General features: G+C 48.9%; 2 protein-coding genes across 2 annotated transcripts in view; one reads left to right on the forward strand and one right to left on the reverse strand.

Annotated features, from left to right (window-relative positions):
- The window catches only part of LOC109783813 (protein MLO), an 86,978-nt gene that overhangs the window by 53,259 nt on the left and 6,607 nt on the right, over positions 1–27,112 (reverse strand). The gene's annotated exons all lie outside the window — the stretch shown is intronic.
- LOC109783816 (glyceraldehyde-3-phosphate dehydrogenase B, chloroplastic) lies at positions 23,954–26,445 on the forward strand. Its single transcript, XM_020342416.4, has 7 exons — positions 23,954–24,510; positions 24,598–24,759; positions 24,856–25,023; positions 25,104–25,264; positions 25,342–25,403; positions 25,485–25,941; positions 26,049–26,445. The coding sequence occupies exons 1-7, from the start codon at positions 24,322–24,324 to the stop codon at positions 26,182–26,184; spliced, it is 1,335 nt and encodes a 444-aa protein (XP_020198005.1). The 5' UTR covers positions 23,954–24,321; the 3' UTR covers positions 26,185–26,445.

Genomic DNA, 27,112 nt, shown 5'->3' on the forward strand with positions numbered 1-27,112 from the left:
TGCTACAATCAGACTTTGGGGATTTTTGCTGCTATGTTTATTTTTGCTGAAACTAGTGTCAAATTTTGCTGGAACAGGCTATTCCTTTGCTACAAGTGGATTTTTCTGATTTTTTGCTGCTATGGTTGTTTTGCTGGAACCGGTTAGCGGGGATGGTGACCGTGTTGGAACCGGGCAACAGGGATGCTGGAACGATCGGTAGTTTTTGCTTCTACCAGCAGCATTTTTTGCTGGAACCTGCATGTTGAGTTTTTTGCTGGGACGGAAGTGTTTCTGCTGTAATTGATTTCGCTGGAACCTGCATTTTTCTTTGCTGGAACTGGCTCATGGGATTGCTTCCACCGGCGAGGTGGTGCTCGCGCTGATTTTTTTGCTGGGTGGCAAGGGCGGAGACTGTGTTCGTAATTTTTTTGCTGGAAACAGCAATTGATTTTGCTGGAACCTGCCAAAACAGAGATATTTTTTTGCAGTTGTCCAGCAGGGCGAGCGGCCACGGCGGGCTCCGCCTGCGAGCCGGCGGGCAGCCCGGTGAGCCGGCGATCGGTGGCGGTGAGCCAGCGAGCGGCGGGGTGGGGGCTACGCGCAAACCACCACAGAGGATATGGTGGATCTGAAGCGAGGAAGAAGGGGACACGCGTGGGGATACTCACTGAATCGTGCGGTCCTGGGGACACTAATCGTGCGGCTGCGCGGGGACCGGCCGAAACGTTTGGGCCGATGCGCCGGCGCCTAGCGCTGCCCTACTATAGTCGTGCGATACGAACATGTATTGTTGTCGGTCTGCTGGCTGTACACAGGATATGTTTAGCTGTAGGTCATCCATTTGAAACCCACCTCAGCCCTTGTTTTATTTATTTTCTTTGAGCGGCCCAATGTATCAATAAAAAAAATCGTAGGCTTTTCTGCAAATCTACCATGCAAGAACTATTACAGTGGCTGACAGCGGGCCCTTGCCACGCTGGCCTACCAACTAGACAGTAGATATGTTCGCATATGTAAAATGTGACTGTATTTGCACCTTCATGAGGAGCGAACCTTGAGACGAGGGTCGATCCGTTGTTGGCCCGATCTTTCGCGGCACAAACCTCCATCGCAGCAAGAACAAGTCGCGGGTTTACGAAGACGTTCGCAAATCCCACGGAAACGACACGCCAACCCCTCAACCCGAAGGAATAACGTGGACGAACCGTATAGGATCAGCCTGTAATCCCCTACGCGTCGCGTCGCAGGAACTCACACGCCAATAGAGATTTTGACAAGAATTCTCTAAACTCAATAATGGCCGACGGCCGAAACACACGTGGTGTCTAATTCATCTCAAAATAACCTAATCCCCCTATTACATGGACGCACCATGCCTTTGAATAAGTTGACTAACCTGGCCTAAGGCCCCTCACGCACGCACACAACCATACCAAGGAAAAGGAAACATAAAATAATAGAGTCCAATCCTTTTACATCTCAGATTGGATTTCCTAGCTAATTTTGCCTAATTAACCTTCAAACTACGGTGGGCCATCTATCTTTGATTTGTTCTGGTGGACCCCATCTTACTTCCTGCAAGGACAAACAACTCCACGCATTGAGTCTTCTCGTCGTATAAGCCTTGTACTTCTGCTTGCACGGTAGAAATAAAAATATCCTATGTCGCTTTGTCTTGCATCTGTAACTACCAAACCCACGTGATCTCCTTTTAATTTTGCAACTTCAAGGAATCTCCTTCCATGCAAAAACGTCCATGGTTTGCTGATTTTTATTTGGTGGAATAAAATAATATTCTTCTCTCCCATGTACGCATGCATCAACTTTCTTCATACTAGTCCATAGTGTGACCTCCATGCTTGCTCCCTATTGGAGATATGCCCTAGAGGCAATCATGTGTTTATGAATAAAGATAGTCCTTGGACATTATCAATGATGTGTATCAGCAAATACGTGACTTGTTTGTGGGACTATGCATTGTATGATGACTGTCCAAAAAGGTCCCTAGTCGAAAGGGTTGTGTGGACGCGCAGCCGACTAGACTAGCATATGACACGATCGATGGCTTGGTCTCACTAGCCATGGAGTATTGGATGCCAACCGGATAATATGGACTTGGAAGGATCTGGTCGGATTCGACGTAGTCGGATCCGAGTTGAGATAAGGTCCGAGTCGGACAGACCCAAACTATGAGACGCAGCGATTTGTCATCTGTGAGTCTCTAGTACAACATACGTTCTATGTCGTAAGACCTGAGCTGACGGATGTACTCGGGATGGTGACAGACCTGCTTTGGGCCGACCAAACGCTACTCCGTGACTGGGTAGTTACAAAGGTAGGTTTCGGACTTGTCCAGACCCATGCTGCGAGACGCGGTCGAGCAAGATGGGATTTGCCCCTCCGACCAGGAGAGATATACTCTGGGCCCCTCGTGTGATCCGACCAGGATAAGCATGGCAATGCGACAAGGGTTATGAGATAATCCGGATAGTGGTCGACATCACTAGAACGAGAAAGAGGTCGGGCTAGCACAAGGATGACAGACTCGCCTTGAGCCCGACAACATATATCGTGTGGCAAAAGGAATGAAAGTGTGATGTACAGGTTCGCCTAACCAGCTTCATAGTCTGCTTGGTGTTCGGCATGCCATGCTAGAGGCCGCTACCAACTGTGCAGTTCGGAGGTGATCCGAACTGCGACCAAGCCGGCTTGAACCTAAGGGGTCGCGCGCTTAAGGGAAGGAACCTACTGTTGGAAATATGCCCTAGAGGCAATAATAAAAGGTTATTATTATATTTCTTTGTTCATGATAATAGTCTATTATTCATGCTATAATTGTATTGTCCGGAAATCGTAATACATGTGTGAATACATAGACCACAAAGTGTCCCTAGTAAGCCTCTAGTTGACTAGCTCGTTGATCAACAGATAGTCATGGTTTCCTGACTATGGACATTGGATGTCATTGATAACGGGATCACATCATTAGGAGAATGATGTGATGGACAAGACCCAATCCTAAGCATAGCATAAAAGATCGTGTAGTTTCGTTTGCTAGAGTTTTTCCAATGTCAAGTATCTTTTCCTTAGACCATGAGATCGTGCAACTCCCGGATACCGTAGGAGTGCTTTGGGTGTGCCAAACGTCACAACGTAACTGGGTGACTATAAAGGTGCATTACGGGTATCTCCGAAAGTGTCTGTTGGGTTGGCACGGATCGAGACTGGGATTTGTCACTCCGTGTGACGGAGAGGTATCTCTAGGCCCACTCGGTAATGCATCATCATAATGAGCTCAATGTGACTAAGGCGTTAGTCACGGGATCATGCATTGCGGTACGAGTAAAGAGACTTGCCGGTAACGAGATTGAACAAGGTATTGGGATACCGACGATCGAATCTCGGGCAAGTAACATACCGATTGACAAAGGGAATTGCATACGGATTGATTGAATCCTCGACACCGTGGTTCATCCGATGAGATCATCGTGGAGCATGTGGGAGCCAACATGGGTATCCAGATCCCGCTATTGGTTATTGACCGGAGAGGCGTCTTGGTCATGTCTGCATGTCTCCCGAACCCGTAGGGTCTACACACTTAAGGTCCGGTGACGCTAGGGTTGTAGAGATATATGTATGCGGAAACCCGAAAGTTGTTCGGAGTCCCGGATGAGATCCCGGACGTCACGAGAGGTTCCGGAATGGTCCGGAGGTAAAGAATTATATATAGGAAGTCAAGTTTCGGCCACCGGGAAAGTTTCGGGGGTTACCGGTATTGTACCGGGACCACCGGGTGGGGCCACCTGTCCCGGAGGGCCCCGTGGGCTGAAAGTGGAAGGGAACCAGCCCATAGTGGGCTGGGGCGCCCCCCTTGGGCCTCCCCCATGCGCCTAGGGTTGGAAACCCTAGGGGGGAGTTCCCCCTTGCCTTGGGGGGCAAGGCACCCCTTCCCCCCCACTTGGCCGCCGCCCCCCCCCTTGGATCTGATCTCCAGGGCCGGCGCCCCCCAGGGGGCCTATATAAAGGGGGGGAGGGAGGGCAGCAGACAACAGCCTTGGGCGCCTCCCTCCTCCCCTGCAACACCTCTCTCTCTCTCTCTCTCTCGCAGAAGCTTGCGAAGCCCTGCCAGAGACCCGCTACATCCACCACCACGCCGTCGTGCTGCTGGATCTCCATCAACCTCTCCTTCCCCCTTGCTGGATCAAGAAGGAGGAGACGTCGCTGCACCGTACGTGTGTTGAACGCGGAGGTGCCGTCCGTTCGGCACTCGGTCATCGGTGATTTGGATCACGGCGAGTACGACTCCGTCATCCACGTTCATTGGAACGCTTCCGCTCGCGATCTACAAGGGTATATAGATGCACTCCCTTCCCCTCGTTGCTAGTATACTCCATAGATGCATCTTGGTGAATGTAGGAAAATTTTAAAATTATGCTACGATTCCCAACAGTGGTATCAGAGCCAGGCCTATGCGTAGTTACTATGCACGAGTAGAACACAAAGCAGTTGTGGGCGTTGAGTTTGCCAATTCTTCTTGCCGCTACTAGTCGTTTCTTGTTTCGGCGGCATTGTAGGATGAAGCGGCCCGGACCGACCTTACACGTACGCTTACGTGAGACAGGTTCCACCGACTGACATGCACTAGTTGCATAAGGTGGCTAGCGGGTGTCTGTCTCTCCTACTTTAGTCGGAACAGATTCGATGAAAAGGGTCCTTATGAAGGGTAAATAGAAATTGGCAAATCACGTTGTGGTCATACGTAGGTAAGAAACGTTCTTGCTAGAAACCTACAAACCACGTAGAAAACTTGCAACAACAATTAGAGGACGTCTAACTTGTTTTTGCAGCAAGTGCTATGTGATGTGATATGGCCAGAAGATGTGATGAATGATATATGTGATGTATGAGATTGATCATATTCTTGTAATAGGAATCACGACTTGCATGTCGATGAGTATGACAACCGGCAGGAGCCATAGGAGTTTTCTTTATTATTTTGCATGACCTGCGTGTCATTGAATAACGCTATGTAAATTACTTTACTTTGTTGCTAAACGCGTTAGCCATAGAAGTAGAAGTAATCGTTGGCGTGACGACTTCATGAAGACACAATGATGGAGATCATGGTGTCATGCCGGTGACAAAGATGATCATGGTGCCCCGAAGATGGAGATCAAAGGAGCATGATGATATTGGCCATATCATGTCACTATTTGATTGCATGTGATGTTTATCATGTTTTTGCATCTTATTTGCTTAGAACGACGGTAGCAAGTAGGATGATCCCTTATAATAATTTCAAGAAAGTGTTCACCCTAACTGTGCACCGTTGCGAAGGTTCGTTGTTTCGAAGCACCACGTGATGATCGGGTGTGATAGATTCTAACGTTCGAATACAACGGGTGTTGACGAGCCTAGCATGTACAGACATGGCCTCGGAACACACGCAATACACTTAGGTTGACTTGACGAGCCTAGCATGTACAGACATGGCCTCGGAACACGGAGGACCGAAAGGTCGAGCATGAGTCGTATAGAAGATACGATCAACATGGAGATGTTCACCGATCTTGACTAGTCCGTCTCACGTGATGATCGGACACGGCCTAGTTGACTCGGATCATGTTTCACTTAGATGACTAGAGGGATGTCTATCTGAGTGGGAGTTCATTAAATAATTTGATTAGATGAACTCAATTATCATGAACTTAGTCTAAAATCTTTACACTATGTCTTGTAGATCAAATGGCCAACGTTGTCCTCAATTTCAACGCGTTCCTAGAGAAAACCAAGCTGAAAGATGATGACAGCAACTATACGGACTGGGTCCGGAACCTGAGGCTCATCCTCATAGTAGCCAAGAAAGATTATGTCTTAGAAGCACCGCTAGGTGAAGCACCAATCCCTGAGAACCAAGACGTTATGAACGCTTGGCAGCAGCGTGCTGATGATTACTCCCTCGTTTAGTGCGGCATGCTTTACAGCTTAGAACCGGGTCTCCAAAAGCATTTTGAGAAACATGGAGCATATGAGATGTTCGAGGAGCTGAAACTAGTTTTTCAAGCTCATGCCCGGGTCGAGAGATATGAAGTCTCCGACAAGTTCTTCAGCTGCAAAATGGAGGAGAACAGTTCTGTTAGTGAGCACATACTCAGAATGTCTGGGTTGCACAACCGCTTGTCTCAGCTGGGAGTTAATCTCCCGGATGACGCGGTCATTGACAGAATCCTCCAGTCGCTTCCACCAAGCTACAAGAGCTTTGTGATGAACTACAATATGCAGGGGATGGAAAAGACCATTCCCGAGGTATATTCAATGCTGAAATCAGCTGAGGGGGAGATCAGAAAAGAACATCAAGTGTTGATGGTGAATAAAACCACTAAGTTCAAGAAGGGCAAGGGTAAGAAGAACTTCAAGAAGGACGGCAAGGGAGTTGCTGTGCCCGGTAAACCAGTTACCGGGAAGAAGTCAAAGAATGGACCCAAGCCCGAGACTGAGTGCTTTTATTGCAAGGGAAGTGGTCACTGGAAGCGGAACTGCCCCAAATATTTAGCGGTATATGTGATATACAAGTAATTGATGTGTACCTTACCAGTACTCGTAGTAGCTCCTGGGTATTTGATACCGGTGCAGTTGCTCATATTTGTAACTCAAAGCAGGAACTACGGAATAAACGGAGACTGGCAAAGGACGAGGTGACGATGCGCGTCGGGAATGGTTCCAAGGTCGATGTGATCGCCGTCGGCACGCTACCTCTGCATCTACCCACGGGATTAGTTTTAAACCTTAATAATTGTTATTTAGTGCCAGCTTTGAGCATGAACATTGTATCTGGATCTCGTTTAATTCGAGATGGCTACTCATTTAAATCTGAGAATAATGGTTGTTCTATTTATTTGAGAGATATGTTTTATGGTCATGCTCCGCTGGTCAATGGTTTATTTTTGATGAATCTCGAACGTGATGTTACACATGTTCATAGTGTGAATACCAAAAGATGTAAAGTTGATAACGATAGTCCCACATACTTGTGGCACTGCCGCCTTGGTCACATTGGTGTCAAGCGCATGAAGAAGCTCCATGCAGATGGACTTTTGGAGTCTCTTGATTACGAATCATTTGACACGTGCGTACCATGCCTCATGGGTAAGATGGCCAAGACTCCGTTCTCCGGAACAATGGAGCGAGCAACCAACTTATTGGAAATCATACATACCGATGTGTGCGGTCCAATGAGTGTCGAGGCTCGCGGAGGATATCGTTATGTTCTCACTCTCACTGATGATTTAAGTAGATATGGGTATGTCTACCTAATGAAACACAAGTCTGAAACCTTTGAAAAGTTGAAGGAATTTCAGAGTGAAGTTGAGAATCAACGTGACAGGAAAATAAAATTCTTACGATCAGATCGTGGTGGAGAATATTTAAGTCACGAATTTGGTACACACTTAAGGAAATGTGGAATAGTTTCACAACTCACGCCGCCTGGAACACCTCAGAGAAATGGTGTGTCCGAACGTCGTAATCGCACTCTATTAGATATGGTGCGATCTATGATGTCTCTTACCGATTTACCGCTCTCATTTTGGGGTTATGCTTTAGAGACTGCCGCATTCACTTTAAATAGGGCTCCGTCGAAATCCGTTGAGACGACACCGTATGAATTATGGTTTGGGAAGAAACCTAAGCTGTCGTTTCTAAAAGTTTGGGGATGCGATGCTTATGTCAAGAAACTTCAACCTGAAAAGCTCGAACCCAAATCGGAAAAATGCGTCTTCATAGGATACCCCAAGGAAACTATTGGGTATACCTTCTGCCTCAGATCCGAAGGCAAGATCTTCGTTGCCAAGAACGGGTCCTTTCTAGAGAAGGAGTTTCTCTCGAAAGAATTGAGTGGGAGGAAAGTGGAACTTGATGAGGTGATAGTCACCCCTTCCGAACCGGAAAGTAGCGCAGCGCGGGAAAATGTTCCTGTGGTGCCTACACCGACTGGGGAGGAAGTTAATGATGATGATCATGAAACTTCAGATCAAGTTACTGAACTTCGTAGGTCCACAAGGACACGTTCCGCACCAGAGTGGTACGGCAACCCTGTCCTGGAAATCATGTTGTTAGACAACGGTGAACCTTCGAACTATGAAGAAGCGATGGCGGGCCCGGATTCCGACAAATGGCTAGAAGCCATGAAATCCAAGATAGAATCCATGTATGAAAACAAAGTATGGACTTTGACTGACTTGCCCGATGAGCGGCGAGCCATAGAAAACAAATGGATCTTTAAGAAGAAGACGGACGCGGATGGTAATGTGACCATCTACAAAGCTCGACTTGTCGCTAAGGGTTATCGACAAGTTCAAGGGGTTGACTATGATGAGACTTTCTCACCCGTAGCGAAGCTGAAGTCCGTCCGAATCATGTTAGCAATTGCCGCATACTATGATTATGAGATATGGCAGATGGACGTCAAAACGACATTCCTTAATGGCTTCCTTAAGGAAGAGTTGTATATGATACAGCTGGAAGGTTTTGTCGATCCTAAGAATGCTAACAAAGTATGCAAGCTCCAGCGCTCAATTTATGGGCTGGTGCAAGCATCTCGGAGTTGGAACATTCGCTTTGATGAGATGATCAAAGCGTTTGGGTTTACACAGACTTATGGAGAAGCCTGTGTTTACAAGAAAGTGAGTGGGAGCTCTGTAGCATTTCTCATATTATATGTGGATGACATACTATTGATGGGAAATGATATAGAATTCTTGGAAAGTATAAAGGCCTATTTGAATAAGTGTTTTTCAATGAAGGACCTTGGAGAAGCTGCTTATATATTAGGCATCAAGATCTATAGAGATAGATCAAGACGCCTCATTGGTCTTTCACAGAGTACATACCTTGACAAGATATTGAAGAAGTTCAGTATGGATCAGTCCAAGAAGGGGTTCTTGCCTGTATTGCAAGGTGTGCAATTGAGCACGGCTCAATGCCCGACCACGGCAGAAGATATAGAAGAGATGAGTGTCATCCCCTATGCCTCGGCCATAGGGTCTATTATGTATGCCATGCTGTGTACCAGACCTGATGTAAACCTTGCCGTAAGTTTGGTAGGAAGGTACCAAAGTAATCCCGGCAAGGAACACTGGACAGCGGTCAAGAATATCCTGAAGTGCCTGAAAAGGACTAAGGATATGTTTCTCGTTTATGGAGGTGACGAAGAGCTCGTCGTAAAGGGTTACGTCAACGCTAGCTTCGACACAGATCTGGATGACTCGAAGTCACAGACCGGATACGTGTATATTTTGAATGGAGGAGCAGTAAGCTGGTGCAGTTGCAAGCAAAGCGTCGTGGCGGGATCTACATGTGAAGCGGAATACATGGCAGCCTCGGAGGCAGCACAGGAAGCAGTCTGGATGAAGGAGTTCATTACCGACCCAGGGGTGATTCCCAATGCATCGGGCCCAATGACTCTCTTCTGTGACAACACTGGAGCTATTGCCCTTGCGAAGGAGCCCAGGTTTCACAGGAAGACCAGGCATATCAAGCGTCGCTTCAACTCCATTCGTGAAAGTGTTCAAAATGGAGACATAGATATTTGTAAAGTACACACGGACCTGAATGTAGCAGATCCGTTGACTAAACCTCTCCCTAGGGCAAAACATGATCAACACCAGGACGCAATGGGTGTTCGATTCATCACAATGTAACTAGATTATTGACTCTAGTGCAAGTGGGAGACTGTTGGAAATATGCCCTAGAGGCAATAATAAAAGGTTATTATTATATTTCTTTGTTCATGATAATAGTCTATTATTCATGCTATAATTGTATTGTCCGGAAATCGTAATACATGTGTGAATACATAGACCACAAAGTGTCCCTAGTAAGCCTCTAGTTGACTAGCTCGTTGATCAACAGATAGTCATGGTTTCCTGACTATGGACATTGGATGTCATTGATAACGGGATCACATCATTAGGAGAATGATGTGATGGACAAGACCCAATCCTAAGCATAGCATAAAAGATCGTGTAGTTTCATTTGCTAGAGCTTTTCCAATGTCAAGTATCTTTTCCTTAGACCATGAGATCGTGCAACTCCCGGATACCGTAGGAGTGCTTTGGGTGTGCCAAACGTCACAACGTAACTGGGTGACTATAAAGGTGCATTACGGGTATCTCCGAAAGTGTCTGTTGGGTTGGCACGGATCGAGACTGGGATTTGTCACCCGTGTGACGGAGAGGTATCTCTAGGCCCACTCGGTAATGCATCATCATAATGAGCTCAATGTGACTAAGGCATTAGTCACGGGATCATGCATTGCGGTACGAGTAAAGAGACTTGCCGGTAACGAGATTGAACAAGGTATTGGGATACCGACGATCGAATCTCGGGCAAGTAACATACCGATTGACAAAGGGAATTGCATACGGATTGATTGAATCCTCGACACCGTGGTTCATCCGATGAGATCATCGTGGAGCATGTGGGAGCCAACATGGGTATCCAGATCCCGCTATTGGTTATTGACCGGAGAGGCGTCTTGGTCATGTCTGCATGTCTCCCGAACCCGTAGGGTCTACACACTTAAGGTCCGGTGACGCTAGGGTTGTAGAGATATATGTATGCGGAAACCCGAAAGTTGTTCGGAGTCCCGGATGAGATCCCGGACGTCACGAGAGGTTCCGGAATGGTCCGGAGGTAAAGAATTATATATAGGAAGTCAAGTTTCGGCCACCGGGAAAGTTTCGGGGGTTACCGGTATTGTACCGGGACCACCGGAAGGGTTCCGGGGGTCCACTGGGTGGGGCCACCTGTCCCGGAGGGCCCCGTGGGCTGAAAGTGGAAGGGAACCAGCCCATAGTGGGCTGGGGCGCCCCCCTTGGGCCTCCCCCCATGCGCCTAGGGTTGGAAACCCTAGGGGGGAGTTCCCCCTTGCCTTGGGGGGCAAGGCACCCCTTCCCCCCCACTTGGCCGCCGCCCCCCCCTTGGATCTGATCTCCAGGGCCGGCGCCCCCCCAGGGGGCCTATATAAAGGGGGGAGGGAGGGCAGCAGACAACAGCCTTGGGCGCCTCCCTCCTCCCCTGCAACACCTCTCTCTCTCTCTCTCGCAGAAGCTTGCGAAGCCCTGCCAGAGACCCGCTACATCCACCACCACGCCGTCGTGCTGCTGGATCTCCATCAACCTCTCCTTCCCCCTTGCTGGATCAAGAAGGAGGAGACGTCGCTGCACCGTACGTGTGTTGAACGCGGAGGTGCCGTCCGTTCGGCACTCGGTCATCGGTGATTTGGATCACGGCGAGTACGACTCCGTCATCCACGTTCATTGGAACGCTTCCGCTCGCGATCTACAAGGGTATGTAGATGCACTCCCTTCCCCTCGTTGCTAGTATACTCCATAGATGCATCTTGGTGAACGTAGGAAAATTTTAAAATTATGCTACGATTCCCAACACCTACGAGGTCGGATCCGAGGACACTGGTCGGATGTGATCCGAGCTGTATTCAGATTGTGGCCGAGTAGACTTGTGGGCTTTAGGGTCCGTGCGAGGTGATACGTCTCCAACGTATCTATAATTTTTGATTGTTCCATGTTATATTATATTCTGTTTTGGATGTTTAATGGGCTTTATTATACACTTTTATATTATTTTTGGGACTAAACTATTAACCGGAGGCCCAGCCCAAATTACTGTTTTTTTGCCTATTTCAGTGTTTCTCAGAAAAAGAATATCAAACGGTGTCCAAACAGAATGAAACCTTCGGGAACGTGATTTTCAGAACAAACGTGATCCAGAGGACTTGGAGTGGACGCCAAGCAACAGACAAGGAAGCCACGAGGTAGGGGGCGCGCCTACCCCCCTGGGCGCGCCCTCCACCCTCATGGTTCCACCGACCTACTTTTTCCTCCTATATATACCTACGTACCCCCAAACCATCGAGGAGCACCACGAAAACCTAATTCCACCGCCGCAACCTTCTGTACCCGTGAGATCCCATCTTGGGGCCTTTTTCGACATCCTGCCGGAGGGGGCATTGATCACGGAGGGCTTCTACATCAACACCATAGCCTCTCTGATGATGTGTGAGTAGTTTACCTCAGACCTTCGGGTCCATAGTTATTAGCTAGATGGCTTCTTCTTTCCCTTTGGATCTCAATACAAAGTTCTCCTCGATTCTCTTGGAGATCTATTTGATGTAACTCTTCTTTTGCGGTGTGTTTGTCGAGATCCGATGAATTGTGGGTTTATGATCAAGATTATCTATGAACAATATTTGAATCTCCTCTGAATTCTTTTATGTATGATTGGTTATCTTTGCAAGTCTCTTCGAATTATCAGTTTGGTTTGGCCTACTAGATTGATCTTTCTTGCAATGGGAGAAGTGCTTAGCTTTGGGTTCAATCTTGTGGTGTCCTTTCCCAGTGACAGTAGGGGCAGCAAGGCACATATTGTATTGTTGCCATCGAGGATAAATAGATGGGGTTTATATCATATTGCATGAGTTTATCCCTCTACATCATGTCATCTTGCTTAAGGCGTTACTCTGTTCTTATGAACTTAATACTCTAGATGCATGCTGGATAGCGGTCGATGTGTGGAGTAATAGTAGTAGATGCAGAATCGTTTCGGTCTACTTGTCACGGACGTGATGCCTATATACATGATCATACCTAGATATTCTCATAACTATGCTCAATTCTATCAATTGCTCGACAGTAATTCGTTTACCCACCGTAATACCTATGCTATCTTGAGAGAAGCCACTAGTGAAACCTATGGCCCCCGGGTCTATCTTCCATTATATTAATCTTCCGTCAACAAGTTATTTCTATTACCGTTTATTTTGCTTTCTTTACTTTTATCTTTATCATAAAAATACCAAAAATATTATCTTATCATCTCTATCAGATCTCACTCTCGTAAGTGACCGTGAAGGGATTGACAACCCCTTTATCGCGTTGATTGCGAGGTTCTTATTTGTTTGTGTAGGTGTGTGGGACTTGAGCGTGGTCTCCTACTGGATTGATACCTTGGTTCTCAAAAACTGAGGGAAATACTTACGCTACTTTACTGCATCACCCTTTCCTTTTCAAGGGAAAACCAACGCAGTGCTCAAGAGGTAGCACAAGGCCCAAGTGTTGAGCCCGTGACGGACGCCTATATAAAGTGGAGGTGCGGCACACTCATGCGATTTGATCGCTTCGGCGTTGTCACTAGGGTTTGCATGTGTTGCGAATAGCCACCTTCACTCGCCGCCGACTGTATGATCGGACCTAGCAGTCCGCCGCATGGTGTTCCTCCTGCACGCGGGGATACCGTTAGAGGCGGTGCACCTGTGCCGCTCTGGCGAACCTGTTCACGGGATCCGATCGGCTACGTGGGAGACTGGCAAGGAGGAGACGACATCGGGAACGCGAGGTGACTCCGGGAACGCGCTGCCTCAACTCTACTTCCGCTGCACGGCACTGCGCGCCTAGTGGTAACGATCTGTGATCCATCTCCCGTAGCATGTTCTTGGTTGTTCTTCATGTAGGAAATTTTAATTTGCAGTCGACGCACCCTACCGTAGAACCCAACAGTGGTATCAGAGCCTCTACTATAGGATTGGAATTCAGATCGTATGCATATTAGATATGTGGAGGCGGCAGATGAGATCCGTTGTCGTTGATGAGATCAGCTGTGTGCACGGTTGATGAGATCAACTGCACATGGGGATCGATGAGGCTATGTTTTCTGTCAATCGGGATCGATGAGGTCGTGACACAACCTACCCCTACCGGTCGGTTATCCTCCATCGGGGTTAACAGTGAAACGTAAACCGCCATGTGCGTAGCGCCGTGTATTTCGTACACGATCACACAAACCGGTAGAATGCGATTCTATGCATAACTTTGTTTTGCAGGTTTGATGTGAATAGTATGGCTTATGCGTATGTGATGCATGTGTGTAATTTATACATGGCCTGCGTGTCATGTTTGTCAGCCGGCAGGAGCCAAAGTGCTGTCATTACAATGAATAACGACCTGCGTGTCGACTTGTGACTCTATGTAAAATTCATTACTAGTTGTAGTAGTTGGATAATAGAGATCAGGTTGGTGGCTTGGCATCCCGGCGTGACAAACAAGATGAAGTTTCTAGATGGTCATCGGAGTCGGAGCCGACCTGGAGGAACATCCATGAAGGAACCATACTATTTCACAATATATGTTTATTTGTGATTGTTATGCTTCTTACTTTCTATGCATGTTTGAATGGTAGAAAGATCCCTCATGAATATCAAGTAAATTGCCATTCCCGATGTTGCACCTTCGCACGTCAAGTACATCTAGTAGTGGGCTCATAAAATTGGGGTGCTGCTGGGTGTCCTTGAACTGAAGGGTTCGTGTCGGACACGGACATGCACTGCATCAGGTTAACTTGACAAGGCTATCAAAACGGTTTTGGGCCTTGTGGCAAAGGAGGTCGGGAGCCGGGGTATGAGATACCTTCCCGACCGACAGGAGTCGTATAGAGATGCGATTAGCAAGGAGTTGCTTACCGGATAGGTATGTTGGCTAGCAGTGATGCTGAAGCTCACTAGTCACATGCGCTAGTCGGATCCTGAATCACTGAGAGTCTGCGGAGGGATGCTGACTTCAGTGGGAGTATTTTTGTTTAAGGCTTGAATTACTCTACATAAACACATTGCTTAGTGATTGCATATTTTCTGTTATAGATCAATGGCACCACCTGCTCAACCCAACTTTGCATTGAAATCAATCTTGGAAAAGGATAAACTTAATGGAACAAACTTTACCACCTGGTATAGAAACTTGAGAATTGTTCTCAAGCATGATAAAAAGGAACATGTTCTAGAGGATCCACTTCCAGAGGAACCTGCTGATAATGCTAATGCCACAACTAAGAATGCCTACCAGAAACTCGTTGATGAATCAACGGAGATGAGCTGTCTGATGCTGGCTTGTATGGAGCCCGATTTGCAACAACATTTCGAAAATGTTGAGGCTTACGATATGATCGAGAGTCTCAAGAGCATGTTTCAGACACAGGCTAGGACTGAAAGGTTCAACGTCTGGCGATCCTTGATGGATTGCAAGCTGAAGGAAGGTGATCCACTGAGCCCACATGTGATCAAGATAATCGGATATGTGCAAGCTTTGGATCGGTTGGGCTTCCCGCTCTTGGATGAGCTGGCTACTGATGCTGTTCTGAGTTCTCTTCCGCCCAGCTATGGGACATTCATCTCGAACTATCATATGCATGGCATGGATAAGAAGCTCACTGAATTGCATGGGATGCTCAAGGTGGCAGAGCAAGATATTAAGAAAGGCACGCATCAAGTGTTGATGGTGCAGAAATCGGCTAAGTTCAAGAAGAGTTGGTCCAAGAAAAAGGCTAAGGCAAAGGGCACGGAGACGGTAACCTCCGCCGCTGTGCCGAAGTCTGGACCGGACTCGAAGACCATTTGCTATCATTGCAAGGAAACTGGTCACTGGAAGATGAACTGTAGCAAGTGGCTTGCAGAGCATGGCAAGAAGGCCGGGAATGCTGCTTCAGGCAAAGGTACACTTGTTGCATATGTTATAGACATTTACCTTGCTGACATACCTAGTAGCTCTTGGGTATTTGATACCGGATCGGTTGTTCATATTTGCAACTCGATGCAGGGGCTGGTAAGAACTAGGTGTGTGGCACAAGGGGAGATTGACATCAGGGTCGGCAACAAAGCAAGAGTTGCTGCGTTGGAGGTCGGCACGATGCAGCTCCAACTTCCTTCTGGATTTATTTTGGAATTGAATAATTGTTATTACATTCCTGCACTTAGTCGGAACATTATTTCTGCCTCATGCTTGATGAGTCAGGGTTATGAATTCAATTTAAAGGACAATGGTTGTTCGTTTTATTTGAATGGTATGTTCCACGGCTATGCACCCATTGTTGGTGGGTTATTTATATTAAATCTGGAACAGGAACCGGTCTATAACGTGAATGTCAAGAGGCATACGCCTAATGAGATAAACCCGACATACTTCTGGCATTGCCGGCTTGGACACATTAGTCTGAAATGCATGAAGAAGCTCCATGATGATGGGCTCCTAACTTTGTCTGACTTCAGGTTGTTCAAGACATGTGAATCATGCTTGCTCGGCAAGATGACTAAGTCTCCTTTCGCAAAGAGTTGCGAGAGGGCGTCTGAGCTGTTGGAACTTATACATAGTGATGTGTGTGGTCCAATGAGCACAACTGCCAGAGGTGGCTATCAGTACTTCGTGACTTTTACCGACGACTTGAGTAGATATGGATATATCTATTTGATGAGGCACAAGTCGGAAACTTTTGAAAAGTTCAAAGAGTTTCAGAACGAGGTTGAGAATCAGCACGACAAGACTATAAAGCTTCTACGATCTGATCGTGGAGGTGATTACATGAGCCAGGAGTTTGATGATCATCTGAAAAGCCGGGGTATAGTACCTCAGCTCACACCTCCGGGTATGCCACAGAGAAATGGCGTGTCGGAACGGAGGAATAGGACCTTATTAGACATGGTCCGGTCTATGATGAGCAAATCAGATTTACCCTTGTCATTCTGGGGATACGCTCTAGAAACTGCAGCTTTCACACTTAACAGGGTACCATCAAAATCCGTAGACAAGACACCACATGAGATGTGGACCGGGAAGAGTCCTAGTTTGTCTTTTCCAAAGATTTGGGGTTGTGAAGCATTTGTCAAGCGACTTATGTCAGACAAGCTTACACCCAAGTCAGATAAATGCATATTCGTGGGATATCCGAGGGAAACCTTGGGATATAGCTTCTACAACCGGGAAGAGAACAAAGTGTTTGTTGCTCGGAACGGGGTTTTCCTTGAGAAAGAGTTTCACAGTCGGGAGGCCAGTGGGAGGACGGTCCGACTCGAAGAAATTCGAGGACCACTCGGGGACGGCTCGGCTGGTGATGAGATCATACCGGAGTCAGTCAGGGAACCCGTAGTGGAAGCGGCACCGGAACCACGGAGGTCGGAGAGATTGCACAGAGTGCGCGATGTATTGTTGCTAGAAAGCGACGAGCCAGCCACATATGCGGAAGCGATGGTGAGCCCATATTCCGAGGCATGGATGGAGGCCATGAGATCCGAGTTAAAGTCCACGGATGAGAATCAAGTCTGGGACTTGGTTGATCCGCCGCTTGGCGTAACAGCCATTGGTTGCAAATGGGTCTTTAAGAAGAAAACCGATGTGGACGGAAATGTTTAGATCCACAAAGCTCGGCTTGTCGCTAAGGGTTATGGACAAGTTCAAGGAATTGACTACGACGAGACCTACTCGCCGGTAGCGATGCTGAAGTCGGTGAGGATCGTACTAGCTATAGCTGCATATTTCGATTACGAGATATGGCAGATGGATGTCAAAACGGCTTTCCTTCACGGAAATTTAACCGAGGACGTGTATATGATACAGCCCGAGGGTTTTGTCGATCCGACTAGCGCTAGTAAGGTATGCAAGCTCAAGAGATCCATTTATGGGTTGAGGCAAGCATCTCGAAGCTGGAATATTCGTTTTGATGAGGTCGTCACTGGTCTCGGTTTCATCAAAAGCGAAGAGGACGCTTGTTTATACAAGAAGTTAAGTGGGAGCTCGGTAGTGTTTTTGATCTTGTATGTGGATGACATATTACTGATCGGAAATGATGTTTCGATGCTAAACTCGGTCAAGGAGTCATTGAATGGCAAGTTTTCGATGAAGGACCTTGGTGAGGCAATGTATATTTTAGGCATCAAGATCTATAGAGATAGATCGAGGAGGCTGCTCGGCTTGAGCCAGAGCACGTACATAGATAAAGTGTTGAAGCGGTTCAACATGAGTGAGGCGAAGAAAGGGTTCTTGCCACTCTCACATGGTATAAGGCTAAGCGAGACTCAGAGTCCTTCGACATCTGATGAGCGAAGCAGGATGAGTAGGATTCCGTATGCCTCAGCAATCGGATCCATCATGTATGCCATGATATGTACAAGGCCAGATGTTGCTTTTGCAATAAGCCTAACAAGCAGATACCAGTCCAACCCAGGTGAGAGTCACTGGGCAGCGGTAAAGACTATTTTGAAGTACCTGAAAAGGACTAAAGAGATGTTCCTAGTTTATGGAGGTGAGGAAGAGCTCGTCGTAAAGGGTTACGCTGATGCTAGTTTCCAAACCGACAGAGATGATTGTCGATCACAGTCCGGATTCGTGTATGTCATGAACGGAGGAGCAGTGAGCTTGATGAGTTCCAAGCAAGATACAGTGGCCGATTCTACCACAGAAGCCGAATACATTGCAGCTTGTGAAGCTGCGAAGGAAGATGTTTGGATCCGGAACTTTCTGGATGATCTTGGTATTTTTCCAGCCTCGGTAAAACCGTTGGATCTTTATTGTGATAATTCTGGTGCCATCGCACAAGCCAAGGAGCCGAGGAATCACCACAAGGTCAGACACATAGATCGGAAATATCACCTGATACGAAAGATTGTAAAGAATGGTGATGTAGAGTTATGCAAAATTCACAAGGATGCAAATGTTGCAGATCCGTTGACTAAGCCGCTTTCACAACCCAAGCATGAGGGGCACGTTAGAGCTATGGGCATTCGATGTCTATTTGATTGACTCTAGTGCAAGTGGGAGACTGTTGGAGATATGCCCTAGAGGCAATCATGTATGATGATATTTCCTATGTGTTTATGAATAAAGATAGTCCTTGGACATTATCAATGATGTGTATCAGCAAGTACGTGACTTGTTTGTGGGACTATGCATTGTATGATGACTGTCCTAAAAGGTCCCTAGTCGAAAGGGCTGTGTGGACGCGCAGACGACTAGACTAGCATATGACACGGTCGATGGCTTGGTCTCACTAGCCATGGAGCATTGGATGCTAACCGGATAATATCGACTTGGAAGGATCTGGTCGGATTCGACGTAGTCGGATCCGAGTTGAGATAAGGTCCGAGTCGGACAGACCCAAACTATGAGACGCAACGATTTGTCATCTGTGAGTCTCTAGTACAACATACGTTCTATGTCCTAAGACCTGAGCTGACGCATGTACTCGGGATGGTGACAGACCTGCTTTGGGCCGACCAAACGCTACTCCGTGACTGGGTAGTTACAAAGGTAGGTTTCGGACTTGTCCAGACCCATGCTGCGAGACGTGGTCGAGCAAGATGGGATTTGCCCCTCCGACCAGGAGAGATATACTCTGGGCCCCTCGTGTGATCCGACCAGGATAACCATGGCCATGCGACAAGGATTATGAGATAATCCGGATAGTGGTCTGCATCACTGGAACGAGAAAGAGGTCGGGCTAGCACAAGGATGACAGACTCGCCTTGAGCCCGACAACATATATCGTGTGGCAAAAGGAATGAAAGTGTGATGTACAGGTTCGCCTAACCAACTTCATAGTCTGCTTGGTGTTCGGCATGCCTTGCTAGAGGCCGCTACCAACTGTGCAGTTCGGAGGTGATCCGAACTGCGACCAAGCCGGCTTGAACCTAAGGGGTCACGCGCTTAAGGGAAGGAACCTACGAGGTCGGATCCGAGGACACTGGTCGGATGTGATCCGAGCTATATTCGGATTGTGGCCGAGTAGACTTGTGGGCTTTAGGGTCCGTGCGAGGCCCAAGTGTTGAGCCCGTGACGGACGCCTATATAAAGTGGAGGTGCGGCACACTCATGCGGTTTGATCGCTTCGGCGTTGTCACTAGGGTTTGCATGTGTTGCGAATAGCCACCTCCGCTCGCCGCCGACTGTGTGATCGGACCTAGCAGTCCGCCGCACGGTGTTCCTCCTGCACGCGCGGATACCGTTAGAGGCGATGCACCTGTGCCGCTCCGGCGAACCTGTTCACGGGATCCGATCGGCCGCGTGGGAGACCGGCAAGGAGGAGACGACATTGGGAACGCGAGGCGACTCCGGGAACGCGCTGCCTCAACTCTACTTCCGCTGCACGGCACTACGCGTCTAGTGGTAACGATCTGTGATCCATCTCACGTAGCATGTTCTTGGTTGTTCTTCACATAGGAAATTTTAATTTGCAGTCAACGCACCCTACCGTAGAACCCAACACTCCCTTAGTCAGCTCAAGTTTGATATTCTGATCAACACATATAATGGTGCTCTCTGTCACTGGTTCAAACCATTGGCAAATAACTCACGCCTGTCGTCGCAGCGTAGATTTAAATTGGTCGGAACATATAGGCCGCTAATTGTAATCCTTACTGGAGAAGCGATGGCTTGGTCCTGACCAGCAGCTTGTATGTCGTCAATGTCAGCACAACTAGAACTAGAATTGGTCATATCATCCTCTCTCCCTTCATGCGAAACCGTCCCTGGTTTCGAGCCAATCTCTCCAGCAACAACGTAATCTGCAGACTGAACGTGCGCCGAAAAAAATTAGCAGCTTTGGCTTCCTTCTTTTCTTCCTCTTGCTCCTTCATCTTCTGCAGTCGTTCTTTTCTCCAAGTCTTGAACAGATTCTTCTCCATAGCCATTAGAACATATTTTGTATCCCGCTCGATAGTGTATGTATTGGCGAGATAGTCATGTGTTGCAATGTTTTTCATATACCAAGGCTTTCCCAGTAGCATATGACACGAATTCAATGGTGTCGGAATTATGTCACACAAAACCTCACAAGAAAATTTGTCGACTGAAAACAACACCGTAGTTTGGTGCGTTATGTCAAGCTTGTTGTAGCATGTCCTCAATGAGTACGGTCGTTGATGTGGTGTCACCGATAGCTGCAACTTCTCCACCATGTCTACGCCAACCGCACTGATCGAACTGTCCTGGTCGATCGTCGTGGCGCAAACTCTCTCTCCCACTTTACAGTAGGTGTGAAAAAGATCAGCACCATAACCCTTCTCCTCCAGCAAAAAGTCACCGGAGAGCCTCCAGTAGCTCCTTGGTGATGGCGCGCCAGCCGTCTCCTCCGAAGTGCCGTGAGAAACGCCGGGCTCTGATACCACTTGATGAGGAGCGAACCTCGAGACGAGGGTCGATCCGTTGTTGGCCCGATCTTTCGCGGCACAAACCTCCATCGCAGCAAGAACAAGTCGCGGGTTTACGAAGATGTTCACAAATCCCACGGAAACAACACGCCAACCCCTCAATCCGAAGGAATAACATGGACGAACCGTATAGGCTCAGCCTGTAATCCCCTACGCGTCGCGTCGCAAGAGCTCACACGCCAGTAGAGATTATGACAAGAATTCTCTAAACTCGATAATGGCCGACGGCCGAAACACACACGGTGTCTAATTCATCTCAAAATAACCTAATCCCCCTGTTACATGGACGCACCATGCCTTTAAATATGTTGACTAACCTGGCCTAAGGCCCCTCACGCACGCACACAACCATACCAAGGAAAAGGAAACATAAAATAATAGAGTCCAATCCTTTTACATCTCAGATTGGATTTCCTAGCTAATTTTGCCTAATTAACCTTCAAACTACGGTGCGCCATCTATCTTTGATTTGTTCTGGTGGACCCCATCCTACTTCCTGCAAAGACAAACAACTCCACGCATTGAGTCTTCTCGTCGTATAAGCCTTGTACTTCTGCTTGCACAGTAGAAATAAAAATATCCTACATCGCCTTGTCTTGCATCTGTAACTACCAAACCCACGTGATCTCCTTTTAATTTTGCAACTCCAAGGAATCTCCTTCCATGCAAAAACGTCCATGGTTTGCTGATTTTTATTTGGTGGAATAAAATAATATTCTTCTCTCCCATATACGCATGCATCAACTTTCTTCATACTAGTCCATAGTGTGACCTCCATGCTTGCTCCCTTAGTCAGCTCAAGTTTGATATTCTGATCAACACATATAATGGTGCTCTCTGTCAACTGGTTCAAACCATTGGCAAATAACTCACGCCTGTCGTCGCAGCGTAGACGTAAATTGGCCGGAACATATAGGCTGCTAAATGTAATCCTTACTGGAGAAGCGATGGCTTGGTCCTGACCAGCAGCTTGTATGTCGTCAATGTCAGCACAACTAGACCTAGAATTGGTCATATCACGGCTGCAGTGGGTAGGGGTGGTCTTTGTCGGGCGGCTGAGGGTAGAGAGAGAGAGAGAGTGTGTGTGTGTGTGTGGGGGGGGTGTGGAGCCCCTCCCGCGCACGTGCGCATTTAAATGGATCAATAAGGTGGTTGGGTGGCTGACGCATAGGGCCGGAGCGAACGTGCGACGTCTCCGTCTGGTACCCGTGTGGACGCAAACACGAGCCCTAATTGCGTCCACACAAACACCAGATGGACACAAAATGGTTTTGCGTCCGTGCTTTGAGTCGTCATTTCTGTCCACATAGATCCAAATGGACAAAAACAAACGAAATGTGTCCATGCGTTGGAGTTTTCCCTTAACCCTGCCTCCACCCCCCCCCCCCCCCCCCCCCGGCTCATGAGCATGTTTCTGCTTCCTTTGTTCCATGCTCTCTGGCTATTGTACACCTTGGACAACGCGCCCCCCAAAAAAATTGGGTTTCTTTTCTTTTGTCCTTTTTAGAGAAAAGGCTCGGGCAAGCCTGAGTAGGGCTTGGACCTCACCCAGCTTCGGATTAACAAAGCCATCAACCAACAAGGAAACAATCAACAACAACATAAAAGTATAATAGTAAAGCAAAAGAAACAGGGGATGCAACCCCAAATGGCACGTACAAGGTGAGGAAGGTAAGAAAACAACTAGGAAGCACGAAGCAGAAGCTACAACATCAAAGTCTAGCCTGTCAGTGCACCCGTAGCAGAGGAATCGCCGATGCCCCAAACACGAAGCACATCAGGACGCTGCAGAAGGACGAAGTCGCCACCGGGGACACGGCTAGAAGGAGAGCACCGCAGCCACGGGACAAACCAGAGGTCATCAGGACCATCTGCCCTCACCACCAGCGCATCACAGTCGTAGGAGAGGGGACCCCTATCCCCTCTCGCCCAGGCTCACTGGAGTACTTGAGGAAGGATCACACTGCCTGGAAAAGACATCAGACCTGCCTAGAGCAACGATGCTGCAGAATAGATGGCCGCCACTAGGAACCAACCGAGCTCGCGCACACACCCACCACCCCCATGCCCAAGGCGGCATCTTTAAGAAGGTGACGACACCATGGCGCCGCCACCGCGTAGCCACAGGGGCTGGGGTTTTCACCCGGGCGCGGGGAAGGGGGAAAGGCAGGGGAAGATGAACCTCGACATCGACACCATGGATGAAGTGGCGTCTAGGACGCCACCGACGCCGTGACCGCCATTGACGAACAGGGGTTTCCCCCGACAAGCTCCCTGCCGCCGCCACCGAACCAGCCAACAGCATCAACAGGCGTGCACGCCGGAGATATAGGTTAGCCGGAGGTTGTGCATCGTGCACGGACAGGAACGCTTCAGATCTGACAGGGGAGCTCGGGGCCTCCCCACACCGGGACCTCGCTGCCTGCGCAGCCGAGGAGATCTGACCAACCTCACCGACGAGCCCCACCCGCTACTGTAGGAGCGTCGTCCTCACCACACCAATGCCGCCGCCTCAGATCCAGGCCCTCACCATCGAAAGGGAGTGGACGAAGACCTCGCCGCCACCCTCACTGGCGACTGCCTCTGGCAGCGGTGAGGAGAAGGGGGAGGGGGAGGCGGCAGCGCGGAGGAACCCTAGGTCGCCCTCGAGAGAGCGACGCGAGCTTTTGTCCATTTTCTGCAAATATTCTTTTCTTTTTCTTTTGTCTTCTTGGATCACAATTTTTAGTGAGTGAAGCGTTGAATTTTCTGTGAGCTCAGTCCTGCCAATCGATCCCAATTTTGGATGGTCCAATCCTCATTTGAAATTTCGACTTGAAACCAAGAACGTTGGGGCTACACTCTAGTCCACTAGCAGCCACACGCACCCCAGGACATTTTCCTTGGAGCAATGCTACACCTACGAAAGGGTTAACGCAATCCTTGTCCCGTGGTTGTTGATCACTCGATCAAATAATATCCATCATCTCCGTGCCGATGGCTCCAAGAGAACCTGGATAACACCACCAAAAAGTACTACAAGGGAAACAATGGCCCTACGCACGCACGTCCCCCGGCCGGACGCCCCACCCTCCCCGACTCACATCACGAGAGACGGCGAGCGACACCACACACCGGGGAGGATATCGCGCAGCCGAACGGGTGGCTGCGCCGCATGCAATCGCCTTATCCTCCGGCCGTCCCGACGCCACAAACCCAAGCAGTGATCACGCCGCCTCCCTCCCTCCCCGATGGATCGACGGCCACATAAATAAGCCGGCGCACCACCTGCTCCTTTCCGCCTAGCATCAGCAGCAGCAATGGCCGCCCATGCAGCTCTCGCCGCCACCCGCATCCCCACCAGCGCGCGTCTGCACAGCAAGGCCGCCTCCAGGCAGAGGGTCGACTTCGCCGACTTCTCCGGGCTGAGGCCGGGGTCGTGCTCCGTCAGCGCCGCCGCCAGGGAGGCCTCCTTCTCCGATGTCCTCGGCGCGCAGCTCGTCGCCAGGGTACGTACCTTGCCCACAACTAGAACAGATACATCGGTGTGCATGTAGGATGTCCGTCCTAACATATGGATATGGTGATCGTGGCAGGCTTCCGGCGAGAACGCCGTGAGGGCGCCGGCGGAGGCGAAGCTGAAGGTGGCCATCAACGGGTTCGGCCGCATCGGCCGCAACTTCCTCCGGTGCTGGCACGGCCGCGAGAACTCCCCGCTCGAGGTCATCGTCATCAACGACAGCGGAGGCGTCAGGAACGTAAGTATTGACGTACTGACTCTGTAATTGGGAGGAGCAGACAGGGCAGCAGTTCTGAAATGATGAACATGGTCGGGTCGCGTGGTTTGGCTGCAGGCGTCTCACCTGCTCAAGTACGACTCGATGCTGGGCACCTTCAAGGCGGACGTGAAGATCGTGGACAACGAGACCATCAGCGTCGACGGCAAGAACATCCAGGTCGTCTCCAACAGGGACCCCCTCAAGCTGCCATGGGCCGAGCTCGGGATCGACATCGTCATCGAGGTAAAACTAAACTCCATTGCTACTATGAAGCTTGCACGTACGGCAAAAGAAAACTGAACGTGTCGCGTCCTGTGTCGAAGGGTACCGGAGTGTTCGTGGACGGCCCCGGCGCCGGGAAGCATCTCCAGGCTGGCGCCAAGAAGGTCATCATCACTGCTCCGGCCAAGGGCGCCGACATCCCCACCTACGTCGTCGGTGTCAACGAGGGCGACTACGGCCATGAGGTCGCCAACATCATCAGGTATATACCAGGAATTTTTTTGTGCTGCAATCAGTGTCTCATACATGGACCAAATTGATCAACTCTGTTCCTCGCAGCAACGCTTCCTGCACCACCAACTGCCTCGCGCCATTCGCCAAGGTCCTGGACGAGGAGTTCGGTAAGAACCGTTGCCCCTCTTTTTTCACCTTGATCTGAGCCAGTTCTGATCGACTGTCCCGTGGTGCGCGCGCGCGTGCAGGAATCGTGAAGGGGACCATGACCACGACGCACTCGTACACGGGCGACCAGAGGCTGCTGGACGCGTCCCACCGCGACCTGCGGAGGGCGAGGGCGGCGGCGCTGAACATCGTGCCAACGAGCACGGGCGCCGCCAAGGCCGTCTCCCTGGTGCTGCCCCAGCTCAAGGGCAAGCTCAACGGCATCGCGCTCCGCGTGCCCACGCCCAACGTCTCCGTGGTGGACCTCGTCATCAACACCGTCAAGACCGGCATCACCGCCGACGACGTGAACGCGGCGTTCCGCAAGGCCGCCGACGGGCCGCTCAAGGGCATCCTCGACGTCTGCGACGAGCCGCTCGTGTCCGTCGACTTCCGCTGCTCCGACGTCTCCACCAGCATCGACGCTTCCCTCACCATGGTCATGGGCGACGACATGGTCAAGGTCGTCGCCTGGTACGACAACGAGTGGGGCTACAGGTGAGCGACGGCCGGCCGGCGGCGAGATCATTGACGGCGAAATTACATGCATGCATCTGTAAACATGATGTCTAACCTGTGGCTGGTTTTGGCGTGTGCGTGTGCAGCCAGCGCGTGGTTGATCTGGCGCACCTGGTGGCGGCCAAGTGGCCGGGCGCCGGGACCGGCGGCAGCGGCGACCCGCTGGAGGACTACTGCAAGACCGACCCCAACGCCGTGGAGTGCAAGGTGTTCGACGAGTGAAGTGAGAGCTCGGAGGTTGCTGCTGGCTTGACCGGTCGAGGCTGATCAGAAAACGCAACGAAGCAACTACATTATTATCCTCTATCTATAGTCTATAAAATGTACCAGCTGGATTGTGTTTCATTCGTTTCGAGATTGCTCGCCGAGCTTGCGGCTTGGTGCTCTATATATCAGACAGGATTCGGGCACAATAAATTGACCCTTCTTCTGTGAGTTGTACTGAACTCCATATATTCAGATGTGTCAGGCTTTCTCTTGGGACTTTCACAGTGTTCTTGTGCGATGTTTTGTCTAACATGTGCTTTAAGATGCTTGGATTGGATCCAATGTCTAAAGATCGTGTAAGATGGATGCTTACTCCTGATGGCAACTTTTCTGTCAAATCTCTCTGTCAAAAACTGGTGATGAATGATCTATATATACATATCACATAGTGGGATTTTTGCAAAAGAAAGAGGTTTCTTAAGAAGAAATGAATTAGTGGGATTGGTATTACCAACAAAAAAGAATAAAAATGAAATTAAAACTTAAACACAATCAAAATAATGAAGTTTTCTAAGCAAAAATGGATTAGTGGCATTTGTATTACACTTTAAGAAGAAAGAAAATGAAAAGAATACCTTAAAAAACTTGCACACTACTTTGCACTAATATTGCACTTTCTGTAGTATGCAAAGAATAAGTATATAATAGTGCAATTTTCACACATATTATATAGCATTTTTTAGGGTAACCACACGTTTCATTGACCACGAATATGATGAATACAATGCACGCACGCACGTGGAACCGACCAGAAGGGTCGAGAGCAAACACGTGTCCACAAAAAACTGCACAAAAACCTTCCAAGAAAAAGAAAAATACATTGGAGTCATTTCTTAATTCTGCAATAGCCATCGGCACCGCTGAATATCGCCGAATTCGAAGG

Source organism: Aegilops tauschii, chromosome 4 (assembly GCF_002575655.3).
Source record: "Aegilops tauschii subsp. strangulata cultivar AL8/78 chromosome 4, Aet v6.0, whole genome shotgun sequence".
Taxonomy (NCBI): domain Eukaryota; kingdom Viridiplantae; phylum Streptophyta; class Magnoliopsida; order Poales; family Poaceae; genus Aegilops; species Aegilops tauschii.